The sequence below is a fragment of the Harpia harpyja genome, chromosome 4 (assembly GCF_026419915.1).
Source record: "Harpia harpyja isolate bHarHar1 chromosome 4, bHarHar1 primary haplotype, whole genome shotgun sequence".
Lineage (NCBI taxonomy): Eukaryota > Metazoa > Chordata > Aves > Accipitriformes > Accipitridae > Harpia > Harpia harpyja.
The window spans coordinates 85,628,432-85,640,822 of NC_068943.1; the positions used below are offsets into that span (position 1 = coordinate 85,628,432).

A 12,391-nucleotide genomic window follows, 5' to 3' on the forward strand; every position below is an offset into this window, starting at 1 on the left:
GAAATTGCGAGAGTAGGATGCAGGACAACTCATTTTTATCTGGGGGTCTAGTTCTTTCATGGCAGAAAAGAAAATGACGATTCAGTGATTTGAGCTGAACTTGAAAGATGTGGATTCCTGTTCAGCTACAGGCTTTTTTAGTGATATTGGGACATAATTTAATTTCTCAGTGTTTGTCATTTATATAATATTTGAATAGATTAGTGTGAGGAAAATACATAAAAGATCATGAAGAACTCAAACACTTAAATAACTGGGAGCAATGTAAATACTTGGCAAATACTTGAAACTGGATGTGGTGTGTGCTTTTGGAAATACCTCATTAGAGTCTCTGTTTCCCTAGAAACATAAATAGCTTTAAACTCGACTTCTCTATCGATCCAGAACTATAGTGATAATGCACATCAGGGAGTAAAGTACCTGAGATAGGAAAATAAAATAGATTTTCTTATAGCATGATTAAAAATTGTGTGAGAAGAAAGGATGAGTTAGGACACCAGGCCCTGATGAGTGAAAGACGAGTCACTGGATATATTTTTACACTTCCTTTAACCTGTTATCTGGTTGGTAAATCTCAGCAAGCAAGCTGGAAACTTTTATTAAGAGACAAATGTCTAACTGACGAGACGATGTGTTCCAAAAGTCAGGTTTCTGCAGGCAGCAGCAATAAGCAACTTAGAGGCCGCTGCCAAAACCAAATAGACTAAACCTGTCCCAGGTTGAGAGGAACCAAGTACATGTTGAATGCTTGCCACGTCAGCTGCAGTTCTGCAGTGATTCATGCTGAAAGAGGAGGCCTAGAGCTATTCAGAGGACATTTTCCCATAGGCCACATGGAAAATTCCTACCGAAAAAAAAATTCCCAGGCTAGGTAGAAACACAGAGTAGATGAGTTTCATACCACAGAGAGATGAGCTATTTTATTCTGCTCACGTCTGTAAAACATTTGGAGAGCATATTTGTATTTGTATTGTTTATGTTTATGTGCTCATAGATTTATATATTTGTATTTATATACTGATATATTATTATTTCTCTTGCTAATTTTATAAGAATATATTCTGATCACAGTGACAAGCCACGGCTTCCAGTAAGGGTAGGGCTTTCACTGTGCAAGCATTAAACACATGTTCTGGATCAAATTAGAGAGAACAAGGAGCTCTGTCCACTGCTGATGGATCCTGTCAACTGCATTTGGGCTTTCCTGATCCTACAGGTGGTTTCATACTGGTTTTGGCTTGAGATAAATTCTCAGAGTCTCCAGATCTCTGTTAGGCTCAGTGAGAAAATGAAACTGTATTGCTCTATGAGGGCAAGTCCTGTAGCTACTAGTTTGAAAACCTACTGCCAGGGAGGTGTTTTTAGAACAGCTTGTTCTCATAGCAACTATCAGCTCACGGAAACCTGTTCTGCAGCCCTGGTTTTGTCTGCCCAGAATGACTGCACACCTTTAGGGAAAGAAAAGGGTATTTCTAACTACTCTTAACAGTTTGCTCTGGTTTCAAATAGAAGTAGTTTATAGGCAAATTTCACAGTATTTGTGTGTATCAGGTGGGTTACCTTCCCGGAGAGTCCTGGCTATTAACTGTAAAGGAGAACCATGATTTTACACCAGCCTCTGACACTTGTATTCAGCTTTAAATCTTCTTTCAATTAATCACTAAGGTTTGTGCCAGCTGTTTAGATATTTTGGGCTGCCCACCATCACCAAATTAAGTTGACTGAAATACTTACTGAGTGCCTTTGCACTCTTTTCTGATGGATTCAACTTTAATAAAAACTGTAAGGTTCTCGTGATATGCATTTTCAACAGAGAGCAGTTGTCAGCATTTGTTTAAAATCTTTACGTGTGTGTAATCACTATGAACTTTTTGGTACTGCCATAATTTTTGACAGTCTGATACCGGGTTGTGGGAAAGAACTGAACTAAGATTAGAAACTTTGTAAGAAAATATTGATTAATAAGGCTGTAAGTGCCTTTGATCCACAGTTGCACTCCTGCTGCCGGGGCTAGTTAAGCACAGGAGTGCATGCCAGTGGAAAGGTGTTCCCTGCAGCCAGTCTTTGCAATGCATCTCTGAGCGTGGGCTCATTAATAGTGGGTTATTAGCAGTAATTGCAGTGTGCATAAACTTCTCTTTAGGCAGTAATAAGTTAGTTACGAAAGTCAGCTCCAGTGCATGTGAAATTACATGTTCACTGTATCAACCATCAGAGACCATTTGCCCTTAATGTCTGTCATAGTGTGAGAATACTTAAAGAAATTCAGAAGTTTATTGGGATTAGCACTCCAAAATGTTATGTATTACATGAAACTTAATAGAAATATGTTACTTGGAATACAGAAAGAATGGATTTTCCTACAAGAATTTTTGTATTTGCTTAACTTGACTGCTATTATTTTTCATTATTATGGTAGGCTGGTAAATGTGAGAAGTATCACAAAAGTAGCTGCCTTTCATCTGATTTTTTATCAGAGGCACAGTGAATCACAGATTTTCTTTTTTGATTACTTGAGACTGGGGGAGGGGGGGCCCAAGAGGGAAGTCTACCTTGCAAAAGGTTGTCTGAAGTGAAAGGGCCTGGCCAGGCTGCAGGCAGCAGGTGCTGCCTCAGTGATACCATTTCCTTGTAGCCAAGAGTGCAAGAGACTGGAAAGAGTGTGCACAAAGCTGCAAGACTTAGAAGCAATGGGCTGTTCTACCTGTCCATACCTGACAGCTGCTTTTGCAAATGAAAACATCTGCTGCGGGTCTAGATCCTGCAGGTACATGATAGTTCTGATCCAGCATGAAGCCCCTCAGAGAATTCAGTCCACTAATTTCTGGTTCTTGTTTTGGGTTCTTCTCTATCCAGCTGTTTCCCCTTCTCATCTTCATCTAACCTCCTGAAAATGTCATATTATGCAGGTGGAGATGATTAATTTCCAGAACTAAGAAACTCAAACACACCCAAAGATTATAATGCACAGTAACTTTGGTTGCCTTTGGAAATAGTAACAGTACAAAATGTCAGTATCTCCACAGTCCCCCCTACAGGCCTGTTTTTTTAAACACAGCACCATTTAATTGAACCTCATTCTTAATAAAATTCTTCTCTTTGCTTGGTAATACCAGGCTCCCTGTCTGTCTGTGACAGCCACTGTTGCTACTAAATGAGTTGAAAACAGAGACAAAACAACTTCAATGCTAATTAAACGCACGCAAGAACAATCCAGGAGGTTTTGACTTAATCTGAATTTGCTAATTTCATATGGAATTACCTCAAAACCTTCAAGCAAAATTATGTGAAACAGATAGTTCCTCTCTTTCTCTTCCCTGTCCTTCATAATCAATTGATTTCTAACCTTTTTACTGTCAATCTATTAATCTGGTTTATTACACCCCCTGGTACCACAATGTTACCCGTGTGAAAAACATATCGATTTTATTATTATTTATGCTGTTCTTTCCTTGGCCTAACCGTTTCCAAGGTCTGAGGCTTGAATATAATTTTGAGAATATATTGAACAGTTTCTGCCACAAATCCTATTGTATATTTTCTGAATTTGCCACTAGAGGATGCTGTGCGAAGCAACACGCTGTATGGTCTGACATGCTGCATTGTCAGCTTCAAAAAAAGCCTATCCCTTGTACCAAACTGTAGGACATATTTCTGCTGTGTGGTTAGCCAGAGGAACAGCACTGTACTGAACCACAAAAGAGCAGAGTACAATATTCCCTTGTGTTGACACTGCAAATGTAGACTGATTTCAGCTCACCCCGTCTTGTTTTGATGGGCTTTGGTATTTCGATGGGCAAATTATGCTCTGGTAAGTCCTGCCTAAAAAGTCCATCCAGCAAAGTCAAAGGGAAGCCAGATCTGGGTGTGCTTGGCTCGACTCAGCTCAGTGGTGGACGCACCCTCGGTTCATTACCCTTAAAATGCTCTGCAGAGACTGAGGGCAGCTCACCCAGCACAGAGGTTTCTCCCCTTTCCCACTTAAGAGAGAGAGCAGAAGGGAAGCAGGAGACTCAACAATGTTCCTGACAGACAGCCTAGAACACAATGGGCTCCTTTCTGGGATCAGAAACATTCTTTCTATTTAAACTGTGGTCAAATAAGGTATTTCATCCCAAAGTCCATTATAGCTGGCTAATGCTGAGGTTCGGACCTTTTTTTTTTTGAGGTAGTCAGCACTGGTTGATATGAGAAGTAAAATGGAGCATAAGGCAGAACATGAGTCTGTGTTAGCTTGTACAGGAGCATGAGAGTCCCGTTGTGACTCAAGGGAGAGGTATTTTTGCTTGGACTTTACAAATCTCCTTTGTTTTCTAGGGAAATAGTTTCTCTGGCTCATCTCTTTTTTCTGCTGTGCTGAGAATTCAGCTTTGTATTGTAACATGTAGACAATTTGATGCCTTATAAAATAATATTGTTATCCAAAAAGATGGTGTTTTACCTGACCTGAATCTGTTTGCAAACCAAAGTGCAAGTGCAAAGCTGTTTGACAGAATAAAAAATGTTAGTGATTTACTGCTGTTCAGAGAACAATGAAGGCCTGTGAGACCCACCCTTATTTGTACAGGGAGGCAGTTGACTCACTCACCTGATATGTGGTAGACCCTGTTCAGCTGCTTTCTCAGCCCACTGCAAATCAAAGACTGAAATACAGATTTGTAGGTTTTAAATGAGTGAGATATTTCACTATTTTTTCTTCCTCTGGCAAGCCCAAGTAATGTGTGTTACATGAAGTGGAGCAGTTTTAGTAAGAAAGATTGAACTTTGCCTCCACCCCGCCGTCCTCCACCCATCCATCCAGAACACTGTACAACCATGGAGCTAGGAATACTGTCTTATGAAATAAGAGAACACACTTCCTTTATTTTGAACCACCAGATAAAAGACCTGAGCCCAGATCTTCCAGCATGTCAGAAGGAATAATCCTAACAATTGAACTTTGTGTTATAAGGAGAACTTGTTTGCGTACTCATCACTCATTTCCTGATCTAATCCTTTGCTTTTATTGAACAAGATTAGATAGACCCCTCATCTAAAAGCTGGGAGAGAGGGCTGCCTGAATAAGATTGATTTCTCGTTCAGTGACCCAAAGGAAAATGTTTTGGTTTGACAAAATTTTCATGAAATTTTGGGGTTAATTAATTCTGATTGTTTCAGTGCAGCTGCTGAACTGGCAAATCAACTGCTTGCACATCCCTTGCAATGTATGCTATGAAAAAGGGTTCACCCATCCTTTTTTCCTCCCTATAGGTGTCACTCTTGAGTTTAATGTGAATGTATTCATTCATCTCCAATATTTTATCCAGACATCATCTGATTAAGTTAGATACACAATTTTCTTTGGGGCCATATTACATAATACACCCAACCTTAATTTCTCTGTAAAGGTATATCTCATTGTTCCACCTAAATTTAAATACAATATTAATATACCAAATAGATTGTTGGGGACACAGTTTTCTTTGCATTGCAGAAAAGTAAAGTTTTATTAGAGGCATTGTTATCAGCAGAAAGTAGATCAGCAATTGCACTGCAGGTAAGTGTACATAGATACAGTGATTGCATATGAAGAACAGTATAAAAAGGAAAAAGTAGATAATTTTAGGAGAGTCCTAGAAATTATTCATCTCGACTTCATGAATAACATTTGTAAAGCAATCTGTGCGTTGGATAGGTACACAGTGCATGTGCTGTGTGTATTATCACGTTGTAGGCCAGGCTGCTCAGATGGCAGTAGGTAGTTCAGGGAAGACCAACGCATCGGTAGTATCTTAACACACTCTTGACTGCCCTGTGGAATGAAAGAAGAAACCATTACTCTGATAGGGAAATCAAGAGTCTCTTGCAGCACTGACATTTCAGATGTATCCATTGTTTAAATGTCCATCTGTGTTAGCAAAAGCATGGGAAAGGAGCTTACCCTGTTTCTGTAACTGAAGCTAAGGCACCTTGAAATTAAGAGATTTGATTATGATGGTTTAATCCCTCTTGCAATTGCATATGTGGAAGTCATATCACAAGGGATAGTATTAACAAGAAAAGAGATGAAACAAAAGATGAAAGCCATGGGGACAGGATAAATTAGGATCCTCTTTGGAAGATGTTTCTTACCTGTCTTGTCACCGGATTGACCATGAGAATAGGAAGTAGAAGAATAAGAGTGAGAGGATATTCCCCCTCCTTGGAGAGCTCCTTGAGACGTTCTGTGTAAGGAAAGGAGCTTTAATGAAGGGAATGATAAATACATTCATAAACAGACATACTGTGACATAATGTGCAGTGCATGTAACAGCTCGGCTTTTCCTGGACTTTGCAAGTATTTCTTTATATTTTTTGTTTCATTCCCCTCAGCTATATTTTCCTAGAAAGCTGTAGAAGCAGAAATAACAAATGGCTGTAGAAGTACAATTCTTATACTCTCACAGTCCAGCTGTGCTTGCTCATCTGCTGACAGAAGGCAATAGATTACAGTTTGGTTTTGCATGGTGATTCCTCTCATGGAATTCACTCTGCACAAACAGGCCAAGAGGAACTGATTAATTGAAAATATGTCAGTAACTATATGCTCTGTGTTTCCCTCTGTGTTTGATGTGCTTATTAAGTTTATGATGTATACATTTCAATGCAGATACTGTAAAAAAACCTGTGTATTTAGATTTCACCTACAGACTGGTGGGTGAAACATTCAACTCTGTCTTCCGTGAGTCCCAACAGAGAAAAGATTGTCATAGAATTTATACTCTTATTTGCAAACAGAATACATACACAATGTCTTGCTGTCCCTCCTGCAGCAGTGCCCGGTACTGAGCAATCTCCTGCTCCAGGCGGGTCTTGATGCCCAGGAGCATCTTGTACTCCTGGTTCTGACTCTCCATCTCACAGCGGATGTTGGCCAGCTCCTCCTCTACAGAGTTAATCTGCCCTTGGATTTGTTGCAGCAGGCAGCCATAGCGAGATTCAGTTTCTGCCAAGGAGTTTTCCAGAGAGTTTTTCTGAAAGTGGAAATGCAGGAGTTTAGGGCCAGAGCTCTACCCCTCCCTGCCCATTCTGAGGAGGGAAGGGCCCTCAGCGATCCTGCCCCACGTACCGTGCTGAGCTGCGCCTGCAGTTCGATCTCCAGGTTCTGCATTTCGCGTCTCAATTCAGTGAGCTGGTGGCTGCTTGTCTGGATGTCCTGGCTGCTAGAAGTGACCTGTCGATTGACTTCTTCAATCTGCAGGAGTCAAACCCCAAACACACTTTCTGAGTGAGAAAAATCCCCTCAGGGAGCAGATTTGCTGACTGAGAACTAAGATAGCCAGGGAGCCTCTCCCTTTCATCCTGTCCTCATCGAGGACAGCCTAGTCATTGCTCCGTACACCCTGACGTTTGACCCCCCTTTGCACATCAGACCTGGCCTGCTCCCTCTCTGCCACTGCAGTCTTTCCCCAACCGCTTTTTCCTTCCCATTCCCCCAGCTGCGCAAGTGAGGTGCGGGTGAGCAGCCACCTCCTTTTAGCCAAAGGCATTGCATGGCCAGTACCAGGGTGTCTGGGTTTTGCCACAGAAGGAGACTCCACTTCTTTGTGCTTTGCTACGTACCTTGACTTCATACCACTGCTCAACCTCTCTGCGGTTCTTCTCGATGATCTGCTCGTATTCGTTTCTCAGGTCGTTCAGTATCTTTGTCAAGTCTTCACCAGGGGCAGCATTGACCTCCACGCTCACGTCGCCACCGGTCTGAGACTGCAGCTGTCTCATTTCCTGCAGAGAGAAATAAAAGAGCACAGGTCATTTCTTGTATTGGGGACAGTGGACAAAGCAGTATCAAGGTACAAAGGAATGACAATCACATGACATAAGGCTGAGTTGACTTGATATGTAACTTTGGGAACCCTGAAGAAACGAAGGACTATGTCTTGGACACGCTATGTATCATTGGATCGTACCTCCTCATGGTTTCTCTTAAGAGCGATCAGCTCATCCTTCAAGGACTCTAGCTCGGATTCCAGTGAAGACCGAGTGCGAGTGAGATCATCCAGGAGATTTCTCAAGCCATTAATATCAGCCTCCACAGTCTGACGGATGACCAGCTCATTCTCATACCTTCACCAAAGACAAAAAGCATTACACACTCATTTCATTACAATGTGTAGGCTTGGTTATACACTTGGAACAGGGTGTCATAACCTGCATTCATGAATCTCGTAAAATTCATGACATGAAAGACGCAAGGTTCACAGAGAGGTACTCACTTCATTCGGAAGTCATCAGCAGTCATCTTGCTGTTATCAATGTCCAGAAGCAGCTTGTTATTGTCCACAGTGGCAGAAATGATCTGCAAAAGGGGAAGTTGGAGAGGAGTCTTTCTGTGTTCTAGACATCCAGGACAAGAAGAAAGAAGACCTAAAGCTTTGGTAGGGCATTGTTACAGAAAGTTGTTGAAATGCCATGCCACAAGAACTGGTGTGTGCAAGATTTTGGCTTCCCCAAACATTCTGATGAAAGAAAATATTGATGAGGGAAAGAACAGAAGAACGTTTATGCTGGGAGATCACCGACACCTATGGGTTTCTGCACTCTGGGTGTGTAAGGAAGTGTAGTCTTTGTCCCTGGTGCTGTAATTCATCTCATTATAAGAAAAGCCGATTGTAAGGGAAGGCCTTGGTCCTTCCAGCTGGTATATGTAGAAGTGTGCAGAGACAAAGGGAGTTCAGATCTTGCAGTCCAGGTGCTTTGGTTTTGCACTCCATCCAGCTGGACTGGGTGGGAGGAGAGGGAAGGACTGGAAACCACACATGCCTGGTTTGGAGCCACCTGTACAATGTGGGATTTCAGTTACGTGCGCCAGCATGTTTGGGCCTGGTGGAGCACTCCTTGACGCCTCAGGCTGTGCCCCCACAGCACAGCCCTTTCACTTGTGGGGCGGTGGGGGGGTTTGCTTCCCCAAGAGATGGGAAGCGCAGCTCAGCAGTTTTCTGCCTGCGGTACCACCAGCAAAGCCATCCAGTAGCTCCCTCCCACCCCTTTTAGAGCCAGTGCCAGAGGGAAGGAGGAAGTCCTTACAAAGGAGAAGAGCAGGCAGGAGATGGAGCCATGTTAGTCGGGGCTATCCTACCTGATTTTGGAGCTGTTCGATGGTCTGGTAGTAGGAGGTGTAGTCCTTTGAAACACTGGGAGCTTGTTTCCTGTACCACTCCCGGATGTGGTGCTCAAGCTCAGCATTTTCTTCCTCCAGCCTTCGTACTTTGTCCAGGTAAGCAGCCAGGCGGTCATTGAGGTTCTGCATGGTGACCTTCTCATTGCCGCTCAGAAGGATGTCTCCCCCAGCACCAAAGCCTCCTGCAAAACCACCACCAAAGCCTCCCCCCAGGCCACCACCAAAGCCTCCTCCCAAGCCTCCAGCAAGGCTGCCAGCGCTCATGCCCCCTCCATAGCCAATGCTGCATGCTCCCCCACCGTAGCTTCCACCGCCTATCACAGAGGAGGCATATCGCCTGCAGGAGACAGAGGAACTCCTGCCACTACCGCCACCGCAGACGCCTCCACCTCCACCGCTCCTGTAAGAGGTGCTAGATGTTCTCTTGATGCTGCAGCTCATGGTGGGAGTAATCAGATATCCAGCCCCAAATGCAAAGCCTGGTGCACAGCTTGATGCAGAAAATGAGACTGCAGCCTTCTGTCCTCCGTGATGGCTATTTATACCTTGTTGGGTGGGTGTCACCTGTAAGGCAGTCCAGCTTCCCATGAAGTTTGCCAGCCTTAGTGCTCATGCCAAAAGTGATGTGCTAAGGGGAATTTCTTTTGGGGCTTGGGACAGCCCTCCCCATTGGTATTGTGTTTGCGTGCTGATTCACCCAAAGCATGCACTATAATTTCAGGTGGGTGGCTGTGTGTTAGATTTTGTTTCAGATAGTATGTTGCTGGCTACTTAGTGAGTGAGACTCATTTTAATAGTTCTTCTTTGTTCTTTGTAGTCATTTTTTATCCTGAAAACTGGTGGTGAAAGCACCATCTAGTTACTCTGCTTTAATTTCAGAGTTGGAGAAATACAAAGTCAGGCACGCTGTGTGTGATTCTTTTTTCACTTTGCCTGCAGAACTGCCAGTAACTGACACTTCTGGAAACAGAATCTCTAAGAATTTAGGTCCTTCCCTACAGAGAAAGCTCATTGTGGGTACTGTCTTTCAGAATGCTTAGTGGTGAATCTCAATAGAATAACCTTTAAAGAAGCAGTGATATTTCTGTTTTCACCAAATTCTTATAGTATCACTTCCAGGAAATAATCGTATGTCTTGCACAGAGCAATGGACATGCAGAGATGTAATTTTAAAGTTGTTATTTTTTAAAATTTTGTGCAAATTTCCAGTCACTCAAAGATTATTTTAAACTGAAATAGATGTGTAGAATCTATAAGGTATCACTGACTCTGTCTTGGGAGAGGAGAGCAGAAGGATTCAGCTTTTCAACTCAGCAAAATGGAGGCTAAGATGATTATCAGCTTGCTCTCGAGAAAGGAGATACCATGGCTATTTAAAATAAAGGACAATCCTGTTGTCCACATAGGAAAGGGCATAATCTGGTTTTGAGTGTATTTGGGCTGGAAACTAAGGGGAGCTTTTTATCTATGGGAGGCATAGGCATCTGGAAGGTGCTTCTGTTGAGGGAGCTTTGGATGGAAGAGAGAAACAGTTTTGAGATTGACCTTGATCAGTTGATGGTAGGGGTTTTATCCTCATATAGTAGAGACAGCTATGATGACCCTTTAGTTCCCCTTGCCTTCTATCTTTTGTCTCTCTAACACTGCAGAGGTCTCTAACACTGCTGCACAATTGCAGCATTTCTGTAAGAGAACAGGATATGATGAACCCTCCTTTGGAAATGAAATTTTGCCTTTAAATAACTTCTGGAATACATACATTTTAAGCCTGAAAGACAAGGGGCCTCTTTATGTAGGAGTTAAACATTGATGGGAATTCATCTCTGTTTGGAAGTTAAAAATTACTAGTTCATTTCATTGTTGGTTTCTTCATTTACGATCTTACTTATACACAGCTTGCAGTTGCGGCTGGAGCAACATTTTCTCTCTTAGCCATAACAATTATGAGACCCATAAAAGTTACTAATGCGTGTTATGGCTGACTGAAGAATCATGGAAAGCCATTTACCCTCTTTCTTGATACCCCTACACAGATTTTCATAGATATGCTGAAGATAATGTAATACTTTGATCTTCATAATTATGATTGTTCTTTTATTGGTAGGTCTCTAATTATCTGCACGTCAGAACCAGTTGCTTTGCATATGTTATTGAGACTGAGTCATCATTATTAAAAAATAAAAATTATTTTCTCACAGGGTGTGATTCCTTAGTCATATTTTCCTCATTAGATTGTTGAAATGCACCTTTATTCTTCCCTATGAGATGTTTATTGCTGATTGGCATTAATGCCAGAGGTGTTGATTTTATATCTCCTTCTCGGCATTGTTGCATCATAACATCTGACCCAACAATTTCAAACATTTCCCAATGCTGTAATTTCATACCATCAACAGATGCCTTTTCTCTGTCTCTCTGTCCCTCTTTTCTTTTTTTTTTTTTTTTTTGAATAGCTGATCTAACTATGCTTACTGCTGTAACTGTGTCGCAAATACTTAAACTTTAGACTTTCTATTCCGTAACTCATGGGTATTTCCATGTCTCCTATGCATTTTTGGTCCACCATCCTGTGGACACAGCTCTTTGGCCTGAGATGGCTGTTGTGAGTCAATGTGGACATACCAATTTACTTCACAAGCCAAAAGAGCCAGGTCTCTTAAGGTCCATTAACAGTTGTAATCCCTGCGATGACAGAAAAAGGTCAGACATTTTCTGTTGTAGAGGGTATAGAGGCTCCTCAGCCATTTGAAGAGACTGTTAGAGCTTTGAAATCATATCTTGCCCTGGAAGACTTCTTGCTCCTAATGCACCCTATGAACCTCTGTAAATCAGAAAAGTTTGTTTGAAGTAACAGTGTTATGAAGCCTTTCCAAGTGCTGTTTGCTCACTGGTGAAACTGGATGCAGAGCCACAAACAGATACTCCGAATTGGCAAAAAACCCAAAAGTAGTCAGTGGTTTTCACAGAAGCTATGATGCTATTACTGGGTATATGTCTTTAGTCACACAAGAGGGAGAGGACAACCTCAGAAACAATTACTGGTAATTAATTGTTCTACAACAAATGAGTCAACTGTGGTCTTGGTAAGAAGAGTGCTACGCCCGTGAGTCTCATCAGGAACTCTATCTGTGCATTCCTCATCCGTCACCCATCAACTTTCAGCATCACTTACCTGTGCATTTCTTCAGTTTGTTCAGAGATGAACTATTTCCATAGCCCCAGATACTTTTCTTACTTTTCTCTTATGTGACT

The 12,391-nt window shown here is 42.1% G+C and overlaps 1 protein-coding gene across 1 annotated transcript; it reads right to left on the bottom strand.

Annotated features, from left to right (window-relative positions):
- Window positions 1-5,456: 5,456 nt before the first annotated feature.
- Window positions 5,457-9,647, bottom strand: LOC128140968 (keratin, type I cytoskeletal 16-like). The gene is made up of 8 exons (XM_052785459.1): window positions 9,098-9,647; window positions 8,235-8,317; window positions 7,929-8,085; window positions 7,582-7,743; window positions 7,088-7,213; window positions 6,766-6,992; window positions 6,112-6,203; window positions 5,457-5,791 (listed from the first exon to the last, which is right to left on the bottom strand). Exons 1-8 carry the CDS (start codon window positions 9,578-9,580, stop codon window positions 5,772-5,774), a joined length of 1,350 nt encoding a protein of 449 aa, XP_052641419.1. The 5' UTR covers window positions 9,581-9,647; the 3' UTR covers window positions 5,457-5,771.
- Between the last annotated feature and the right edge of the window lie 2,744 nt (window positions 9,648-12,391).

Coding starts and splice junctions, on each gene's coding strand:
- LOC128140968 (XM_052785459.1), bottom strand. CDS start 9,580: ATGAGCTGCAGCATCAAGAGAACATCTAGCACCTCTTACAGGAGCGGT. Junction 7,214..7,581: donor AGCAGTGGTATGAAGTCAAG/GTACGTAGCAAA, acceptor TGACTCCTGCAG/ATTGAAGAAGTCAATCGACA. Junction 6,993..7,087: donor TGCAGGCGCAGCTCAGCACG/GTACGTGGGGCA, acceptor TTCCACTTTCAG/AAAAACTCTCTGGAAAACTC.